Source organism: Podarcis filfolensis (assembly GCF_964270895.1).
Source record: "Podarcis filfolensis genome assembly, chromosome: Z".
Taxonomy (NCBI): domain Eukaryota; kingdom Metazoa; phylum Chordata; class Lepidosauria; order Squamata; family Lacertidae; genus Podarcis; species Podarcis filfolensis.
In genome coordinates, this window is record NC_139617.1 from 39610287 (window position 1) to 39627310 (window position 17024).

General features: G+C 45.1%; 1 protein-coding gene across 3 annotated transcripts in view; it reads right to left on the reverse strand.

Annotated features, from left to right (window-relative positions):
* Nucleotides 1-4810: 4810 nt before the first annotated feature.
* LOC310754779 (uncharacterized protein) overlaps nt 4811-17024 on the reverse strand; it is a 31614-nt gene continuing 19400 nt past the window's right edge. For 2 of the 3 annotated variants that reach the window (XR_014544004.1, XM_083597071.1), the window contains 2 exons: nt 15408-15470; nt 4811-6158 (listed from right to left, as the gene is read on the reverse strand). Coding sequence is in view for 1 of the 3 variants with exons in the window: in XM_083597071.1 (XP_083453197.1) it covers nt 6093-6158; nt 15408-15470 (129 nt within the window). In the remaining 2 variants the exon portion in view is untranslated. Of the gene's footprint in view, nt 6159-12491; nt 12566-15407; nt 15471-17024 lie in introns of all 3 variants that reach the window. The other variant, XR_014544005.1, reaches the window with a different exon arrangement.

Genomic DNA, 17024 nt, shown 5'->3' on the forward strand with positions numbered 1-17024 from the left:
ACCCAGAGAAAACCTTCACAGTCTTCTACATGGATTCCAGTTTTTCAACTTCCTGTCCCAGTCATCCTTCCAGGTGTGTTTACCTTTCTGATTCTTATTTTGCAGCCACTCCACAATGCTCTTAATCCTTCACATTTCTTTCCTACTTTCTTTATATAAAGAGAATCTAACAGAAGTGAAATCGTGGCATCAGCCTGGCCGTAATCATACAGATGCTGAGGGACAGGAGAAATGCCCATTGCTGGGCAGTAAATGTGTACCAAGGTTTACAGAGCAGTATGGGACTCATTCCAGCTCCAAAGTGCCTCTATTTCAAGCAGTCGCCCCTGGATACCAGTCATTTCAGAAGCTGATGGGAAATTGCATCTGTACCATTTCTTAGTATATATAAAAAGCCACCACAATTCTCATCGTGACCACTACCCCCAGGCTCACCCTCATTGCAAGTGACATTCTGTGAACCCTTCTGAAGTTAATAGGGAGGGAGAGAAGAATTCAAAGAACTGCTTTACATGGAGTAGTCAAATTGCTCCTTCCTTCCTTCCTTCCTTCCTTCCTTCCTTCCTTCCTTCCTTCCTTCCTTTCTTTTTCTTTCTTTCTTGTAACATCAAATGAAGCTATTTTGTCAGTGGGTGTTCATCCTCTCCAATAGGGATCAGAGAGATATTTGATTCAGTTCTCATTTGAAAAGAAGATATTACCGAATTTGTACTTTCCGAAACAACACGAAGGCCACCCTTTGAAATTCGCACTTCTCCAAATTTTGCAACTGCTTCGCCAGCCAAGTAATGTATACAAAAAGGTATGCACACAGGGTAAGGTGTGCATATATTCGTGAAAACAGCACACAGAAATGCATTGCTTTGGAAAGATGTGTGTATGAGGCACAATTGCATACAAAAGAGTGCATACTAGAAGAAATTCACATGAAAATGCTGGGGGGGGGGTTCATGAGGACTTAAAAAAAACGCAGACATGGAAATGTGGGAGAACTGTTAAAATGAAAAAAATGAGAGAAAACAAAAACTGACATATCCCCCCTCCCTGCTCTAGTAGTACGCATGCATGTTGGTGCACACGGACGCAAAGGCCCTGTGAAGCAAAAACCCAGAGCCCCTTTAGCATCATGGCTCCAGCTGCAGAGTCCATGGGATTCTGGCCAAATCTATAGTGCCGGAGAGACCGCTAGCATGGGCAGACCCTCTTTTGCTAAAGTGTTTGGAGCACATCATCCTGAGGAATACGCCAGCCATTGGCCTCACTGAATTTTGCTTTTATTCTCATTGCCTCCCTGCAAAGTCATTCCACATAAAACAATGGCCGCACTCCAAACTGGCTGAAATTGACAGAACAGTTCTGCTCCTGCCAGTGACGCAGGCCAATAAAGTGTCTGAAAAGAGTTTTCTCAAAGGTTTCCCTGCTGGGTCGGCTTAAGTGCTGCTTTCATATCCTTCTCACCTAAGTCCTTTTTTCTTCCATTAGTTGTAAGGGATACATCTCAACAACCAGACGGTGTAATGAGCCTACCTGAATGGGAACATTTCCTTGGAAGCACACCCAGCCCAAGGAGGACAAAGGGACAGTAGTTTTAAGTCTATTGACAAAGCGCGTACTTACAGTAGCTCCTAAAGCACACAGAAGACACACACACACGCTTCTGGCGAGTAAGTACTGTATTTTTCACTCTGTAGGATGCACTTTTCCCCCTCCAAAAATTAAGGGGAAATGTGTGTGCATCCTATGGAGCGGATGCAGGCTCCTTGGCTTCAGCGATAGCAACATGAAGTCTCCGAAGCGCAGAGGGAGCACTCCCTCCGTGCTCCAGAGGCTTCGCGTTGCTTTCGCTGAAGCCTGGAGAGCGAGAGGGGTCGGTGCACTGGGTTATCTCCAGGCTTCAGGGATAGCCGCCTGAAGCCTCCGGAGCGTGGCAGGAACTCGCGCTGCGTTCCGAAGGCTTCGGGTTCCTTTTGCTGAAGCAAGACTCTCCTGGCTTCAGCAGAGAGGGAGAGCTGCGCAGCGCCCCTTCAGCCAAGCAGGAGGAGAAATGGAAGGGGCTCCGTTTCTCCTGCCGCTAAACTGAAGGGGCGCTGAGCAGAGAGCGGGAGAAGTTTTTTTTCTTGTTCTCCCCCTCTAAAACAAGGTGTGTCCTATGGTCAGGTGCGTCCTATAGAGCGAAAAATACGGTACCTAGCATCCCCTCTCCAGGCTTCTCCTCCGAGCTGGACAGTTGGAGCAACAGTACAACTGCACCTCCACCCAGACTTAAGTGCCCTCACCTGAAGGGGCACATGCAAGCAATTTCTCCTGCACAGCGACTTCTACACAGAAGCTGCTGCTGTGGCTGCCTTTTCAATCCATCCTGGTCCTTGGGCATAGCAGGGAAAGGGGTGGAAGGGCTTCTACTGACCTGGCTCACTCTTCCTCCATTTCTGATGACCCTGACACCTCCTGCCCTGTCTTCAACTGCTCAGAGTGACTCTTCAGCCCTGGCTCCTGCCTCGCAGGACTGGATCAGCCTCATAGACTAGATCAGCCTCTGCCACATGCACCTTGGAGCCCTGCCAGTCCCTGGCATTGCCACACCGCAAGAAAACAGAATGCACTGAGCATTTTTGGCTGCAGATATTGTGGGGCTCATCCTTCAAAACCATTTCCTCCGCTGCTGTTTCCCAGCAGTTTAAAAATTAAATAAAAATCAACATTGTACACACCTCCTCTCCTGTCCATTGATTAAAACTCAAGGCAATGAAAAAGGGAAATCCTCCAGCATTTTAATTCTATAGGCTTGGGGTGGTGCATTGAAAGGACAACTTAGCCAGGAGTTCAAACTTTACTTGGTCTTGAATCAGAACAGAACTTGAACCATCATTAGAAAGTCCCTGCTAAATGTGATACAAGAACAGAGTTGTTTTATGTTGTTTATGCAAATGTCCAGAGATGAGAAGGACCAGTTTGAAAGGCTAACAATCCAATCCACTGAAATTAAAGAGATTTCAGGAGAAGTTTGATTGGCTTCATAATGCAGCAACCGGACGGTTTCCTAGAAGGAGACATTCTGAACATATCACCCCAGTGTTATTCCAGTAACTAGTTAGGCCCATGGGGCAGAGATTGCCAACCACTGTCTGAGTCACACAGGTTGCCAATTTGCTTCTTGCGACTCTTAAGTTAAACTTAAAAGAAAGGGGTATCTGTAATTGGGAGACTGATAGGGTGGTGCTTTTGGAGAAGCCATGTGAACTCTCAGGCACGACTGCAAAGTGGGATGATGAGGAACGGAGAGACTCCTTCGTGGGGATGGCTGAACCTGTTGATTTCATTTCTCCATTTCTCACTTTTTTGCTCTTAGGTTCAGTTCAAGACATTTCCAGATGAGCTTCCAATTTTTTATGTCCTTACAAAAATTCAGCAGCAAATTTCCCCTGATATATACATGTCTACATGCAATTCTGCCCAGTACACAAAGCAATTTTTGTAAAGCAAATTCCCCTGATAACAATGCATTTTTGTATGGTATTTTTGAAATTACAGTCGTACCTCAGGTTAAGAACTTAATTTGTTCTGGAGGTCCGTTCTTAACCTGAAACTGTTCTTAACCTGAGGTACCACTTTAGCTAATGGGGCCTCCCACTGCTGCTGCACCGCCGTTGCCCGATTTCTGTTCTCATCCTGAAGCAAACTTCTTAACCCGAGGTACTATTTCTGGGTTAGCGGAGTCTGTGACCTGAAGTGTCTGTAACCTGAAGCATCTGTAACCTGAGGCACCACTGTATATGCATTTTTATGCACACTTTACCCTAGTGTGTGCATTATTGTATGGCTTGGGATGCCAACAACTAACTTCTACTCAAAGCAGATCCAAGGAAATGAATGGGCCTAAGTTGATCATGCTCATCAATTTCAATGCGCCTACTCTGACTGGGACTAAAATTGAATGCAACCCATGACACAGCTGGATAACTGCACTGTGAAATTCACAGAGCTGCCAGTTTCAAAGGATGGGTGTGTTTTGGTCCATGTATTGTTTTGGAAAGTGAAGGGTAAGTTCATTCCTGCATTGCACAAGGTTGGACTAGATTGCCCTTGGACTCCCTTCCAACCCTACAATTTTATAATTTTATAGGCAAACAGAATTTATTTTCTCCACCACCCCTAGTCCTGGGGTAAACTGATGAAGTTAAGCAGGTCTTAGTGCTGTTGGTGGCTGGATGGGAAACTGCCTAAGACATGTAGGCCAGCTTAGGTTCCCTAATGGAAGGAAAGTGGGGTATTAATGCAATAAATTAAGTAAAAACAATGAGAACACTGCAGTTGCTCATGCAAACTCAGTGACAGAGCATCTGGCTTGCCTGCAGAAGGTCCAAAATTCAACCCCTGGCGTCTCCAGATTACAACAGGATCTAGTTTAAGGAAAAGGGTACAGTCATACTTCATGTTGCGTTTCTCTCTTCTTACGGACTTTCAGCTTACGAACGCGGCAAACCTGGAAGTGTTTACTTCCGGGTTCACCGCCCATGCATGTGCAGAAGCGATCTGCGCACTTCACTCATGCGCAGAAGCACTCAATCGTGCCATGCATATGCGCAGAAGAGGCGCTCTAGTTGCGGACTTTTCGGGGTGCAAACGGCACCCCGAAACAGATTAAATCCGCAACTAGAGGTACCACTGTATCTTGACTTGAAACTCTTGAAGAGCAGCTGCCAATCAGTGGCCCATGCTGAGCGGATGCACAAGCAGCATTAAGCAGCTTTCTGCATTTCCCAGGGCAAATATATAACCGAATTTTCTACCCAGCAGGTTAAATTGGAGAGATACAACCTTGCAATAACAATAATGATGATGTTGATAATAAAATCAAAGGACTGATACATGTTTGAATGAACAAATAACCTCTGTTTTGGAACATTTCACTATCAAGATCATTTTGTGGGGAGGGGTCTTTGCAGGTGGTTGAGCAAAGCTCTCGGGACCCAAAGGGGAAACTGTCAGCACCTCTGAAGCTCCGTCTTTTCCCCCCCTTGCTTTCAAATTAAGTCCATTCTTCAAATGACAAAGAGAGATAAGCCCTCTGAACCACCTGCCTGCCTCCTCTGCAGCAGCAGGACCCAAGGCCTAATCATCTCCTAGTCCTAGGCCAGATATTTTATGCTCACGAAAGGCAAGATCCTAGATAAGGGCCGAGGAGAGGCCAGCTGGCTTTCCAGGAAGCGTTTTCTAAGGACACTGCCCATTTCTTTCAGCCTTTGTATCTGCTTTCCGCATGTGACAGAGTCACAAAGAAAATAAATATCCAAAATGACCATCCCCAAATCCTGTGTTTATTTGTTTATGCCCTGCCTTTAAGAACAGAAACGCTTCCAAGGCAATTTACAAAGAAATAAAAGGAACAATATTTTAAGGTAAAAATGCAGCAGCAGAAATGTATATGGACCTAATGTAAGATCAGTCCAGAAACAGCTTTGCCGACAAATCCATGGAGGATACACTTAACAATGACTAACTAATCATAATTCCTGTGTTTCCTCCAGTATGCCCTTCTGAAAACCAGTTGCCGGGAATACCAAGTGGGGAGAGCGCTGTTGTGCTCAGGTCCTGCTTGTGAGCTGAACTGGATAACATAACCCAGCAAAGCTCTTCTCAGGTTCTTATTATCAAAGCATGCTTAATTCCATACCTAAATGCCACATGGCTCGATGTTAAGCTGTTAGGGGAGGGAATTCCACAGCTGTGGAGCCACTACTAATAAGACCCTATCCCCGGTACTGATGAACCTAAATTCTGCTAATGACAGAGCAGAGAAAAGGGACTCTGAAGGCCTGAGTAGGTCCTTATGAGCCCGGACTATCCTCTGAATTATCTGATCTTAGACCATTCAGAGCAGAGGTGGCCAATGTGCTGGACTCTAGATATTTTTGGACTCCAAAGTCCATCATCCTCAACTATTGGCCTGTTGAGCTGGGCACTGGAGTCCAAAATTTGTAGGTCACCACATGGGTTATTTCTGATTTAGAACTCTAAAGGTTCACCAGAAGTTTAAACTGAGCCCAGAAACAAGCTGACTTGCTAGCTTTCTGTGGTAGCTGCATTTTGAATCAATTGACGTTTCCGGCTGTCTTCTCCCGATGCAAGAGTGAAGAGTGCCTCTCATAACACACATCCTGAAAGGCAATAAAAATGAGGCATAAAACAGCACAGAATTTTTTAAAATGAACAAACACAGATTACCAGGGAGCCACCAATTAAAAGACTAAGACAGGATTTTTTTGATTTTTTTATTTTTTAAAAAAGGCTGGGGGGGGGGGAATAAAGCACTACATCTTTGGGGAAGTCATTCTATAATTAGTCTGCTAGCCCAATAGGTTCTTTCCATGGTAGTCACCTATTGCAGCTATCTTTGGAGAGGCACCCAGAGAAGGTTTTCTGGCTTAGTAGGTATGGGAAGAGGCAAACCTTAAGGTAGCCTTGTCCCAAACCACAAGGAGGCTTAAAGGTAGAAAAGCAGTATTATGAACTGCTCTTAGAAACAGACCGGAAATAGGTAGTGGCAATGAAGCACTGGCATAATGATTTGTATCCAATGTTAGTCATACTCAGAGTAGACCCATTGAAATTGATGGACATGACTAACTTGGCACCATTGATTTTAATGGCTCTACTCCAGCTAAATTCTACTAGTAGAAATTAGTTGGAGACAACCCAATATGTTCAAATTGTCCAGTCCCAGTGAATAATCTTGCAACTATATTCCGGATTAACTGAAGGTTTCAAAGACAAATGGTGGATGTTTCAGTTCAAGTTAAGGATGAACCTACTAAAGCTTGAGGGTGGAGCAGCCACATTACCTTCAGAAAAGTCTACGGTTCAGTTTCCAACTACAAGGATCAATTCAGCTAGCAGATGACAAGAAAGACTTGGGAAGCCAATTTATGCTGCGTCAGATCCATTGGTCCATCTAGCACAATATTGTATACATCAGAGGTGGGCAAGGTTTACCTCACCTGGGCTGGTTCACTCCAGCGGAGATCCCTCCGTGGGCCGGATCGCCCGCAATTTCCAGCATCTGCACAGACACAATTTTCGATGCCGCGGAAGCAAGTCCCCGCGCCACACTGCATCGGTTTAGTGCAGCACGCGGGGACTCGTCGAGTGGACGGCTCGGTTCAGGGGCGGCTTGTGGACCAGTTAAATGACCCCCGTGGGCTGCTTGTGGCCCATGGGCCTTAGGTTGCCAACCCCTGGTTTACATTGTATGGCAGGGACTCTCTAGGATTTCAGTCAGAGGAGTCTTTTGCAGCGCAACCTGGAAGTGTCAGGGATTGAATCTGGGATTTCTGTATGCAAGCCAACTGCTCTACCACTGAGCTATGCCCTGCATAGCAACACAGGAAGTTGCCTTACATCCCATCCAATATTTCTGGATGGGCAAATGAGACAAACACACACAGCCCAAACTCCTCGCTCTTTCTCCCAACCCTCGCATCTGAATTTGCATTCTTTCCCGCCTTCCCCCCGCCTGAATTCCTTACTCTTACTACCATCCATCCTGCCTGAAGTTGTGCTCTTTCTTGCCCCCACCTGTCCAATCTTCATGAAGCAACCACCCCTTCCCTGCCGCTTTACCTTCACTGGCTGTCTTGCCACCGCTGTGGCTGCTGTGACTAGGCCTCAGCTGTAGGCCTTCTTTTGGCCTTCTTGTGGCCTATTCTGCCTTGCCACAGCCGGCAGAAGTGGTGCGCCCGCTTCCAGAAGAGTGCTATGCCCGCTTCCGGGTATACTGTGGTGGTAGCAGAGGCCATGGTGACAGTGGAAGAGGTCATGGCAGAGGTTGCTCCGGCCACCCCAGAAGAGGTGGCAGAGGCGAGGAGGGAGAAGTGGGACCCACTGGAATTCAAGCAGAAGCAGGAGCGGCTTCTGTTAATCTGTTACTGTTAAGTTGTGGGTGAACATATCAGATGACACAGCGATTCTTCAAACAGCTCTTGTTTATTCACAGGCCAGAACAGAACTGAACTGAAGGGTTCAGCCAGCCTGCTTATATAGAGCTCCAGTACAACGCAACTGTAACCACTTTCTGTAACTATCCAATCACTGAACGTCACTTTCAATCCCTTATTTGCATAAGTGAACCTGAGTGAAAACTATCTACAGTATCCACCTGCTGGCCCAAGGTGAGAACTTCAGTACATAACAGTTACATCCCACTCAGTTCAGATGGACTGGATACTAGGACCATAGTGTACACTGACCCGCAGCAGCTCTCCAGGATTTTAGACAAGGGATCTTCTCATCCAGTCTAGAGATGCTGGGAACTGAACCTGGGACCTTCTGCATGCAAGTAAGATGCTCCCCCACTATGCTATGGCCCTTCTCCATGGAATGTCTCTCCCTGAGAAGCCACTGGCAGCTGGAGTACCCAATACTGGGTTAGATGCATCTGGTATAAGGCATATTTCCAAGTTCCTGATGCCTTCTAAAATAAAGGGCTGAGGGGTACACCAAAGAATTTCTGTGCTAAGCATTCATTCAACTTACGTAACAGTAATTTATTTCAGAGAGAGAGAGAAGCCACCTATTTCTAAAACAACAACAAATGGAATATGACCTTAATCTGGTGTGACACTAATAGTTTGCAGGTTGCACTCAGCAAGTAGGCTCTAAATATCTCACTGGCTCAATGCAAAATATCTGAATGACTCCTGGGCACACCAGCAGTGGTGTGTGCGCTCCCAGCACCAGCAAATTGCACAGAATGCCTGGAGAAAGAACACAGCCTGCTTTCGGATAGGCCAGCCAGAAAAAGCCGATCTGCTCTGGCCGATGAGCTGCTCCCTTCTCAGCTGAAAATTCCCCTCCTGAAAAATGAGGTGTGGCCCAGTTTTTGCAGGGGGAAATCACATGATACGGGCATGAACCCCTTCGCTAGCCAAAAACAGAGTCTCAGCACAGCTGTTTGCCATTTTGTCTCTCATGTACATGCCGCTCTGCCCTCCATCTGAGCATTTCCCTATGTTCCCTTTAATATTCCTCTCTTGCTTTCAAACACCTCCCTGTGCCAACTTCCTTCAAAACCCTTTTATGGAGTCACAATTTTGTATAAATAGCCTTTGCAGCTAGCCGGGTGCTCTACAGCCATCTGAAACCTTGAAGCTGGGAGCCTTGGACTTGGTTATTTTAACACATTTGCAAATACGTGCCTATTTTATAGTTTTGTTTTTCATCTTTGCCTATTGTTATAATTGTTCTCTCCATTTTATAGACATTATAAAATATAATAATAACAACAACAATAGCAATAGCAATAATAATAATAATAACAACTTCACAAAAAAGAATAAGAATAAGCTAGTGTAGTGGAGAAAGCCAAAGCCTCCTAGAGCCGACTGCATGTCACCTAAGCAGGCCTTTGCAATCTGCAGAAACGTTTTGTCCCAAGCCCCGGAAAAGCCCCAGCACATTTTCTATTGGCTGTCCCAAGACAATCAACCGCATTAATTTATCAGAAAGGGACCTGCTTTTTCACTTGTAAAGCCAACAGCCACTCAACAAGCAACAAAGGCCACCTTCAAAAAAAAGTCGCAAGCGACAACAGATAGGCCTTTGATTAGAAAGCTGTTTGAAATATTTCTCAATATCTTGAATCACCTGCCGAAGGTCAAGGGAGCTCTCTGCCACTTCACTCAAACTCTCCTTTCAACCTGGGCACTGCCCTTTTGCAGCAAGTTCTCAATCCAACATCTAGAAGGAGCTGCCAAATGAATCAGACCTGGACATCAGGGAAATGTGAAGGTGAAATCCTGCCTGCCTTTTGGACCCGACTGCCTACCTGTCTTTTCAGGTGAATGCCGATATTCCATACGGCTTGCCAGCTTGTCAGCTGCAAGGCAGGTGACCTTCCAGCCTGTGATGTGACAAGTTAATTAAAAAGACCAACCCTATGAAAAATGAAAGGGACCATAAGAGCACAAGCCTACAAACTAGATTGGGCTGGAAGGATCTGCTCTGCACAGCGATGGGGCTTTTGAAGTCACTTAACTCACCTGTTAATTTGCTTTTACCTTCTTCTAAGAGGGATTGAAGGTTGCTTCAATAGGATAAAGATGGCAAACATCAGTGGAAGCTTTGTTTAACTAAAATAGTGTAAGATGAGCCCTGCTGGATCTGGCCAAATTGTTTTACTTGCTTTATTCATAAAAATGTCTCAAAGCAACTTACCAACACAATAGAAATACAGTGGTGCCTTGGGTTACAGACGCTTCAGGTTACAGACGTTTCAGGTTACAGACTCCGCTAACCCAGAAATAGTACCTCGGGTTAAGAACTTTGCTTCAGGATGAGAACAGAAATCGTGCGGCGGCACAGCAGCAGCGGGAGGCCCCATTAGCTAAAGTGGTACCTCAGGTTAAGAACAGTTTCAGGTTAAGAATGGACCTCCAGAACGAATTAAGTTCTTAACCCGATGTACCACTGTACTCTAATCAATCACATAAACACAAAAACATAAAAACAACTCTTGGCACCTTAACATACTGCAGCTCCCATAATTCTTTGGGGCATTCAATGTTGGGCAGGGAGGATGCGGTACTCCAGAGCAAATCTCTGTCTCAAATAAGGTAGAAGCACCCCATATGTAATCAGAGTTTATCATTTTTCTATAAGCCACTTTCTTGATGGATGGGATAGAAATTAAGTAAGCAAAGGAACCAACAAACATAGGACATACCCAGCCAGACTATTATCGTTGGGGATCTGCTGCAAACAAGCAAATGTTGTGCCCCAAAAAAGAAAAAGTCAATTTCCAAAGGAATCCATCATTGGCCCAGCCTCTGTGCCCATAAACACTGCTCTACAAAGTCTGAGCACACTAATTTTTACAGTCATTTAAGGCGAAAAAACATCCAAGTGGCAGTATTCCACAGCATGCTTTTGACTTAATTTGCAGGAAATGAAACAATATCACTCAAGGGAGCCGCATCTCGACAGCACCCTGCGCAAGGTAACCAAATTCTCTTGAATTGTATTCTTGTATTGTCACTGATGATCCCATAGGGTAATAGGAAAATCAAACACAGCCAGTCGCCAGAGTGACACAGTGGAGATTAATGTCAACTTTTATCTGTCAGTTTGACGAGCTCTCCCGCACTGGCATGAAATTTTAAAGGTGCGGTGTCAAAACAAAATGAAAAAGCCGTAATGTTCTCAATCTACTGTTCTCAGAGGGATAGGAGCAAAGGAGAGGAATAGAGAGAAATCAATTTAACGATCAAGAGCACGGATACTTGACTTTCTCTATTGCCTTGCTAGCTTGCTAGCTTTCCCCCTCCCACTCCCAGCCTGGAAATGGTTGTGCGTTTTATTTCTTGAAGCTAAATCACGAAACGATGCAAGGAAGAAAGGACAAATAATGTGGAAAAAGAAGTACACTCCGGATTTCAAATGCAACAGTTCGATTGTATTTTCCTTCATGTCTTTTTAAGGACAGGGGCACACAACTACTGCCATGTCATTCTCCTCCACTCTATCCCACCACCCCTGTGACAAAACCAAATGCACTCCATTAAACTGGCCACTGCTTCTAAAGATGGAGAAGGATGGAGAGCAATCATATCTCATCACCCTTTGTTGCTGTTTTAACATTCCGAGGAGAGGAGAAGAGAGGAGCTCACGACTGACATGCTTCACTCAGAGAAGGGCAAATCTGTCAATTTTGTTTTCCCTCAGTTTTTCATTGTTCCAATCTGAAGTTTCTTGTTGTTTCCAATTTTCCACATTTCCACATCAGTTTGCAATGTTTGTAAAACTCCTCATGAAAATTAGAACCAGCATTTTAGTGCAAATTTCTCTTAATATGCACATTCTGAATGCAGTTTTGACGTGCATGCACATTTTTGCACATTTTGCATTTTTTGCAATTATTCTTCCAGTTTTGTATGTTATTTTGCATTTTTGTATGTTATCCATGCATTCATATGCACACTTTCCCCTAGTATATGTATTTTTTTCCACATTACTTGGCAAGAGAACTGCATTGCAAAATTCAGAGAAGCGTGCATTTCAATGATTTGCATATTTTTTAAGGAAGTATGAATCAGTTATGTTCACCTTGAAATGCAAAGTGAATTTCTTCCCCCAGCTCTAATCACTCATATAGTTTAATACAGCCCTTCCGCTTTGAATGAATGAATGAATTTTTATTTGCGTCAGACATTGGCTTCCGTCCGCTTCCAATAGCAGTACATGCCACTATCTACCTGTCCCCATTCTCACAGTGGTCACCTAGATGCTTCTACGGGAAGCCCACAAGGAGAACTTGAGCACAATAGCTCTCTCACCATCTGCAGTTTCCAGAAACTGGTATTCAGAAGCAATACTTCCTTTGACTGTGGAGGCGGAGCATAGCTATCATGGCTGATATCTAGTAGCCATTGATAGTTCTGGAGATCTTAAAAGAAACACACACTATTTTCGTTGGACTAATAAAGGTATTGTCCCACCATGGATTTGGGGTTTTCTTCTTCTTTATGAGTCAACACAGCTATCTCTACTTTTGATTACGTTGGCCAGAACACTGGAAATAGAAAGAAAACTGGTGGTTTTCATGAGTCCCCTGGAGAAGTTATGGAGAGGATGGTCAGGTTCTGAGTGGGAATGGAAAGAGCTCAGGGAGTGGGAGGACCTTGGAGAGGGTTCTAGAGGGATGGAGAAGTGACTGCTGGACCCTAAGAAGGGTCTGAGCATACGGAGGGGGCCAGAGATTCAGGAAATGAAGATCTGAATCCATGGGAGGAACCAGGTACAGTGGCAGAGGAGTGCTCTGCCCTTCTGACATTGGGTAGCCCTAGTCAGACACCTCCTGTGGTGGAGCTACCTCCAGCACCTCCTTCTTCAGGGGAGATGACTGAGACTAAATCAAACACTGAGCCTACATTGACATCACATCCATCTCCAAGGACATGAAGATGCCAGTGCTGACAGAATTCACAAACCCAACCCACTCAGAGGAGTGCCTGTTTGCTTGCCCAGTTACAGTACATTGGCTGTTTGCCATGCTAAGGGCTCTGCCACCTCATTCTTCCAAAGGAAGGTGCAGGGGGCATGCTGCTTGTTGCATCAACATCTTAGCTTGACTTAGCCACCACTTATGCACCTATTACACCTTGTAACCTTGCCTATGTACTGATCTGATTGATGCATTAAGGACTTTAGTGGAAACAGAACTGGGAATCTATGTTCTTCATCTGGCAGTGAGGACCAGGACAGTGGTGGTGGTGATGACAGTGGTGGATTTAGGGCAGCATGGCCAGTTTCACTACACTGGATGCCAAGCCAACGGGGTGCTGCAAGGTATTGCAACTATGAAGTAGCGAATTGAGCAGAATGGAAGACGAGAGGTGGGGGGCACCGAATTTTGTCCTCACACAGGGTGACTCTGAAATGTGAAAGACCAAAGTCAGCCCCTGGTGATGATGATGAAAGCAGGAGTTGTTAGCTTAAGAAAATGTGAGCAAATGAAACTTATGGTGGGGTGGGGAGAAGAGCACACACAACAGCATCTGACCTTTGAAGTTCCCTTGAAAAATGCCTCATTGAAGGGAGTAATGAATGCAGGATTGAAACAATTTGATAAGCACCTACAGGTTATGCCTTTGGATAATTACAGGTTGTCACAGGGATGAGATGGAGATCTTGGACATGCTTATTACTTTAATTCACCGGTGGGAAGGTCATAACAGACCATCAAGGAGTTGTTTTTGATGGAAGGGCAACAGAGAAAAAACTTGGCAATTAAGAAGCACAATCCACATTTTTTTGAAATGAAGGAACCAGCCCTGTTCTCACAACCATACATAACGTATTCACTCCGGGACAAAGGAATCTACCCCAAACTCAGCATAAGGCAGAGATGATGCCAAATAGATGTGCTGACTTTGAAATGGTAGCTCAAGTTGTTTGTGACTGCTGTTATTTTAAACAGCATGATTTTGCAGTTCCCAGGATCTCCATTTTGGGAAGGGCAAAATGGACGTCTGTTTCTCTCTTTCTCCCCCTCCCCCCTCCAGCAGTTACATATTGGTCCACCTATGAATTCCTTGGGAATGGAATGACTGTTGAACCACTCTGGAAGTAATAGGTCTTTGAAGGGACTAGGGGTCTTCTAAGGCAGAGGTTTTAAACCTTTTGGAGTCTATGGCTCCCTTAACCAACTACATTATTTCTGTGGCACCCCTGTGGGGCTCAAGAGCCCAGTTATGTCACCCCTTGCCTGCAGGGCTGGCAGTCTCTCACCCTTTTTCGAACACCCTCCCTTGTGGAGTGTTCCCTCAGCCTCCTCTCCTCTCCCCTCTACTTGGGAGTCTTCTGAACAGCTGCTGCTGCCGTCCCTGGTCTCCAAGCTACCCCCCTGCCCCGCCCCAAAGAGAGGTGCCTCCCAGAGGCACCATTCGCCTGCAGAGCTTATAGCCAGGGCTGCTGCAATAAACAGCTGTGCAAGCCTTTGGGAGGCAGAGATGCGAGAGGGCATCAGAGAAGGGAGGGAAGGAAAGAGGGACAGAGTCCAGTGCTGCCCACAGCACCCCTGGCCATCATTCAAGGCACCCTAGGGTGCCACGACATACTGGTTGAAAACCACTGTCCTAAAGTAAAGGACCCCAGACGGTTCAGTCCAGTCAAAGGCGACTATGGGGTGTGGCACTCATCTCGTTTTTCAGGCAGAGGGAGCCGGCGTTTGCCCACAGACAGCTTTCTGGGTGGCTAGCATGACTAAATCACTACTGGCGCATGGAGGACCATGATGAGTGCCAGAGTGCATGCAACTGCTGTTTACCTTCCTACCACAGTGGTACCTATATATTTACTTGCACTGGTGTGTTTACGAACTGGTAGGTTGGCAGGAGCTGGGACAGAGCAACGGGAACTCACCCCATCTTGCAGATTCGAACTGCCAACCTTCCTATCGGCAATCCCAAGACTCAGTGGTTTAGACCACAGTGCCACCTGCATCCTTGTAGGGTCTCCTAATACCACTCAGCACCCTTAACAAACTACAGTCCCCAGGATGCATTGGGAGAAGCCATGACTGTTTAAACCAATATGATACTGCTTTAAATGTATAATGCAGATGGGGCCAAAGTTCATCTTTGGGCAGTTAACGCTTTGTCACATCCTTGTAAATACCCATAAACTGCTCCTTCTGCTAGTTACTGAAGTAAGGCAGATTCATAAATAAATCTTCACTGTATAGTAGTTACATTAAGAAAACTATCTCCTGTGGAGAAGTTGCCACTGATACCAGGTGTAAGAAAGGAGCAAAGCACCTTTGTGTTCATTCATCTCCTTTTTAGTGTGGGAAGTCAAATGGGGAAATTTTGCAGCTGGAAAATCTGCTTTAAATATACACACATACTACCCACCTGGTGTATGAGTGTCCAGAGCTTTTCCAGGAAAAGTGATGTTTTGGATGGGGAAAGAACTTTCTGAAATACAAACAAAAACAAAAACCAGGTCACCATCTTCAGAATTTTTTTTGCACAGCAGTATTCAAAATGCAAATAGCCGAGGCACATTAAATATTAAACAAAAAAGACGCACTTCCTGTTTTGTAATTAAAACTCTTATTTCATATTTCACACTGTGCTATGGAGAGGTCACAATGTAATTCTGCAAGGTTTCACAGCTTCCTTGTTTGCAAATAAAGTGTGTGGGAACAAGTAGAAAAGGAGGGGGTGGGGTGAAGCATCCATCAAAATTCATATGTCAGTGAAAATAACATACAAAAATACATTATTTGGTGGAAAATTGTTTTGCAAAAAAAAAGTGTGTATTAGCCTAAATTGCATACCATTGTGTATATTTGTATAGTTCATTGCTTTAAAATGCTGGTGAATTTTCATGAGGACCAGTGCTTCTGTATATAAAAAAAACAAACAAAATGATGTGGAATTGCAGAGAACCTAACTTAAGTTTCAGCAGGTGAGAAACAGAGGCACCAAAATTGAACAATTTGCCCATCTGTAATCTCCATAGGCAGTGGTCTGACTTTTTACATATATATAATACTGGAAAATGTTAGGTTTGTAGATGATGCTGTAGAAATAACTGCAGTGGCAATAACAGAAATGTTATTGTCGTTGCAGGAGGAGGGGCTCAGTGGCAAAGCACATACACAAGGTCTCTAGTTAAATCTTTGGTGTCTCCTGTACAAAGAATCAAGGCATAGGTAATGTGAAAATTTGCCTCTGCCTGAAACCCTAGGGAGCCCCTGCAAAGAAAAGCAGTCAGTGATGGGATAGATGGACAAAACATGTGACATGTTATAAGGCAGCTTTCTATGTCCTGTCACAGGATGGGAATCCCTTAGGGAGGAAAGTCATCATTACACAATGATGCAGAGCATGCTTTGCAAGCAGAAGGGCTCAGGTTCAGCCCTCAGTATTTTCACCAAAAGCAGCCTTTGCAAACCCGGTGACCTCCAGATGTTTTGAATGACAGCTCCTGCCATTTGCAGCCAGCATTGGGAACGTTGTGCTGGCAGGGACTGATGATGGGAGTTGTGATCCAGATCTCTGAAGAGCACCACGTTGACGAAGGTTAAGTTAAAGGACTTCCATGAAGTGGTGAACCTGGATCCTTTTTTTGCCCCAGACCCTGGACTTAATGGTCATATGTGAGCCCCCCACTCTTTAAAGCAGAGATGGGGGAACCTGTAGTCTTCCAGATGCTGCTGGACTCCCATTATCCTTGATGGCCATGTTGGCTGGGGGCAATGGGAGTCAGAGTCCAGCATCTAGAGTCTCAACCACTGCTTTAGATTCCCTCTCTTTAGATTCTAAAGTTTAGATGGAAAAGTATATTACTTTCCTTACTTCAAAACGTGGTATGTTGGTCCTGCTGTGTTAGGGGGCTCTCCTGCTTATTCTGCTGCAATTGTGCCCCAAAGTCTTGCCCTGATCTTCAAGGGTACCATTGTGGTGAAGGACCACAATGGAAGAGCATCTGCTTTGCATGCAGAACATCCCAAGTTCAATTCC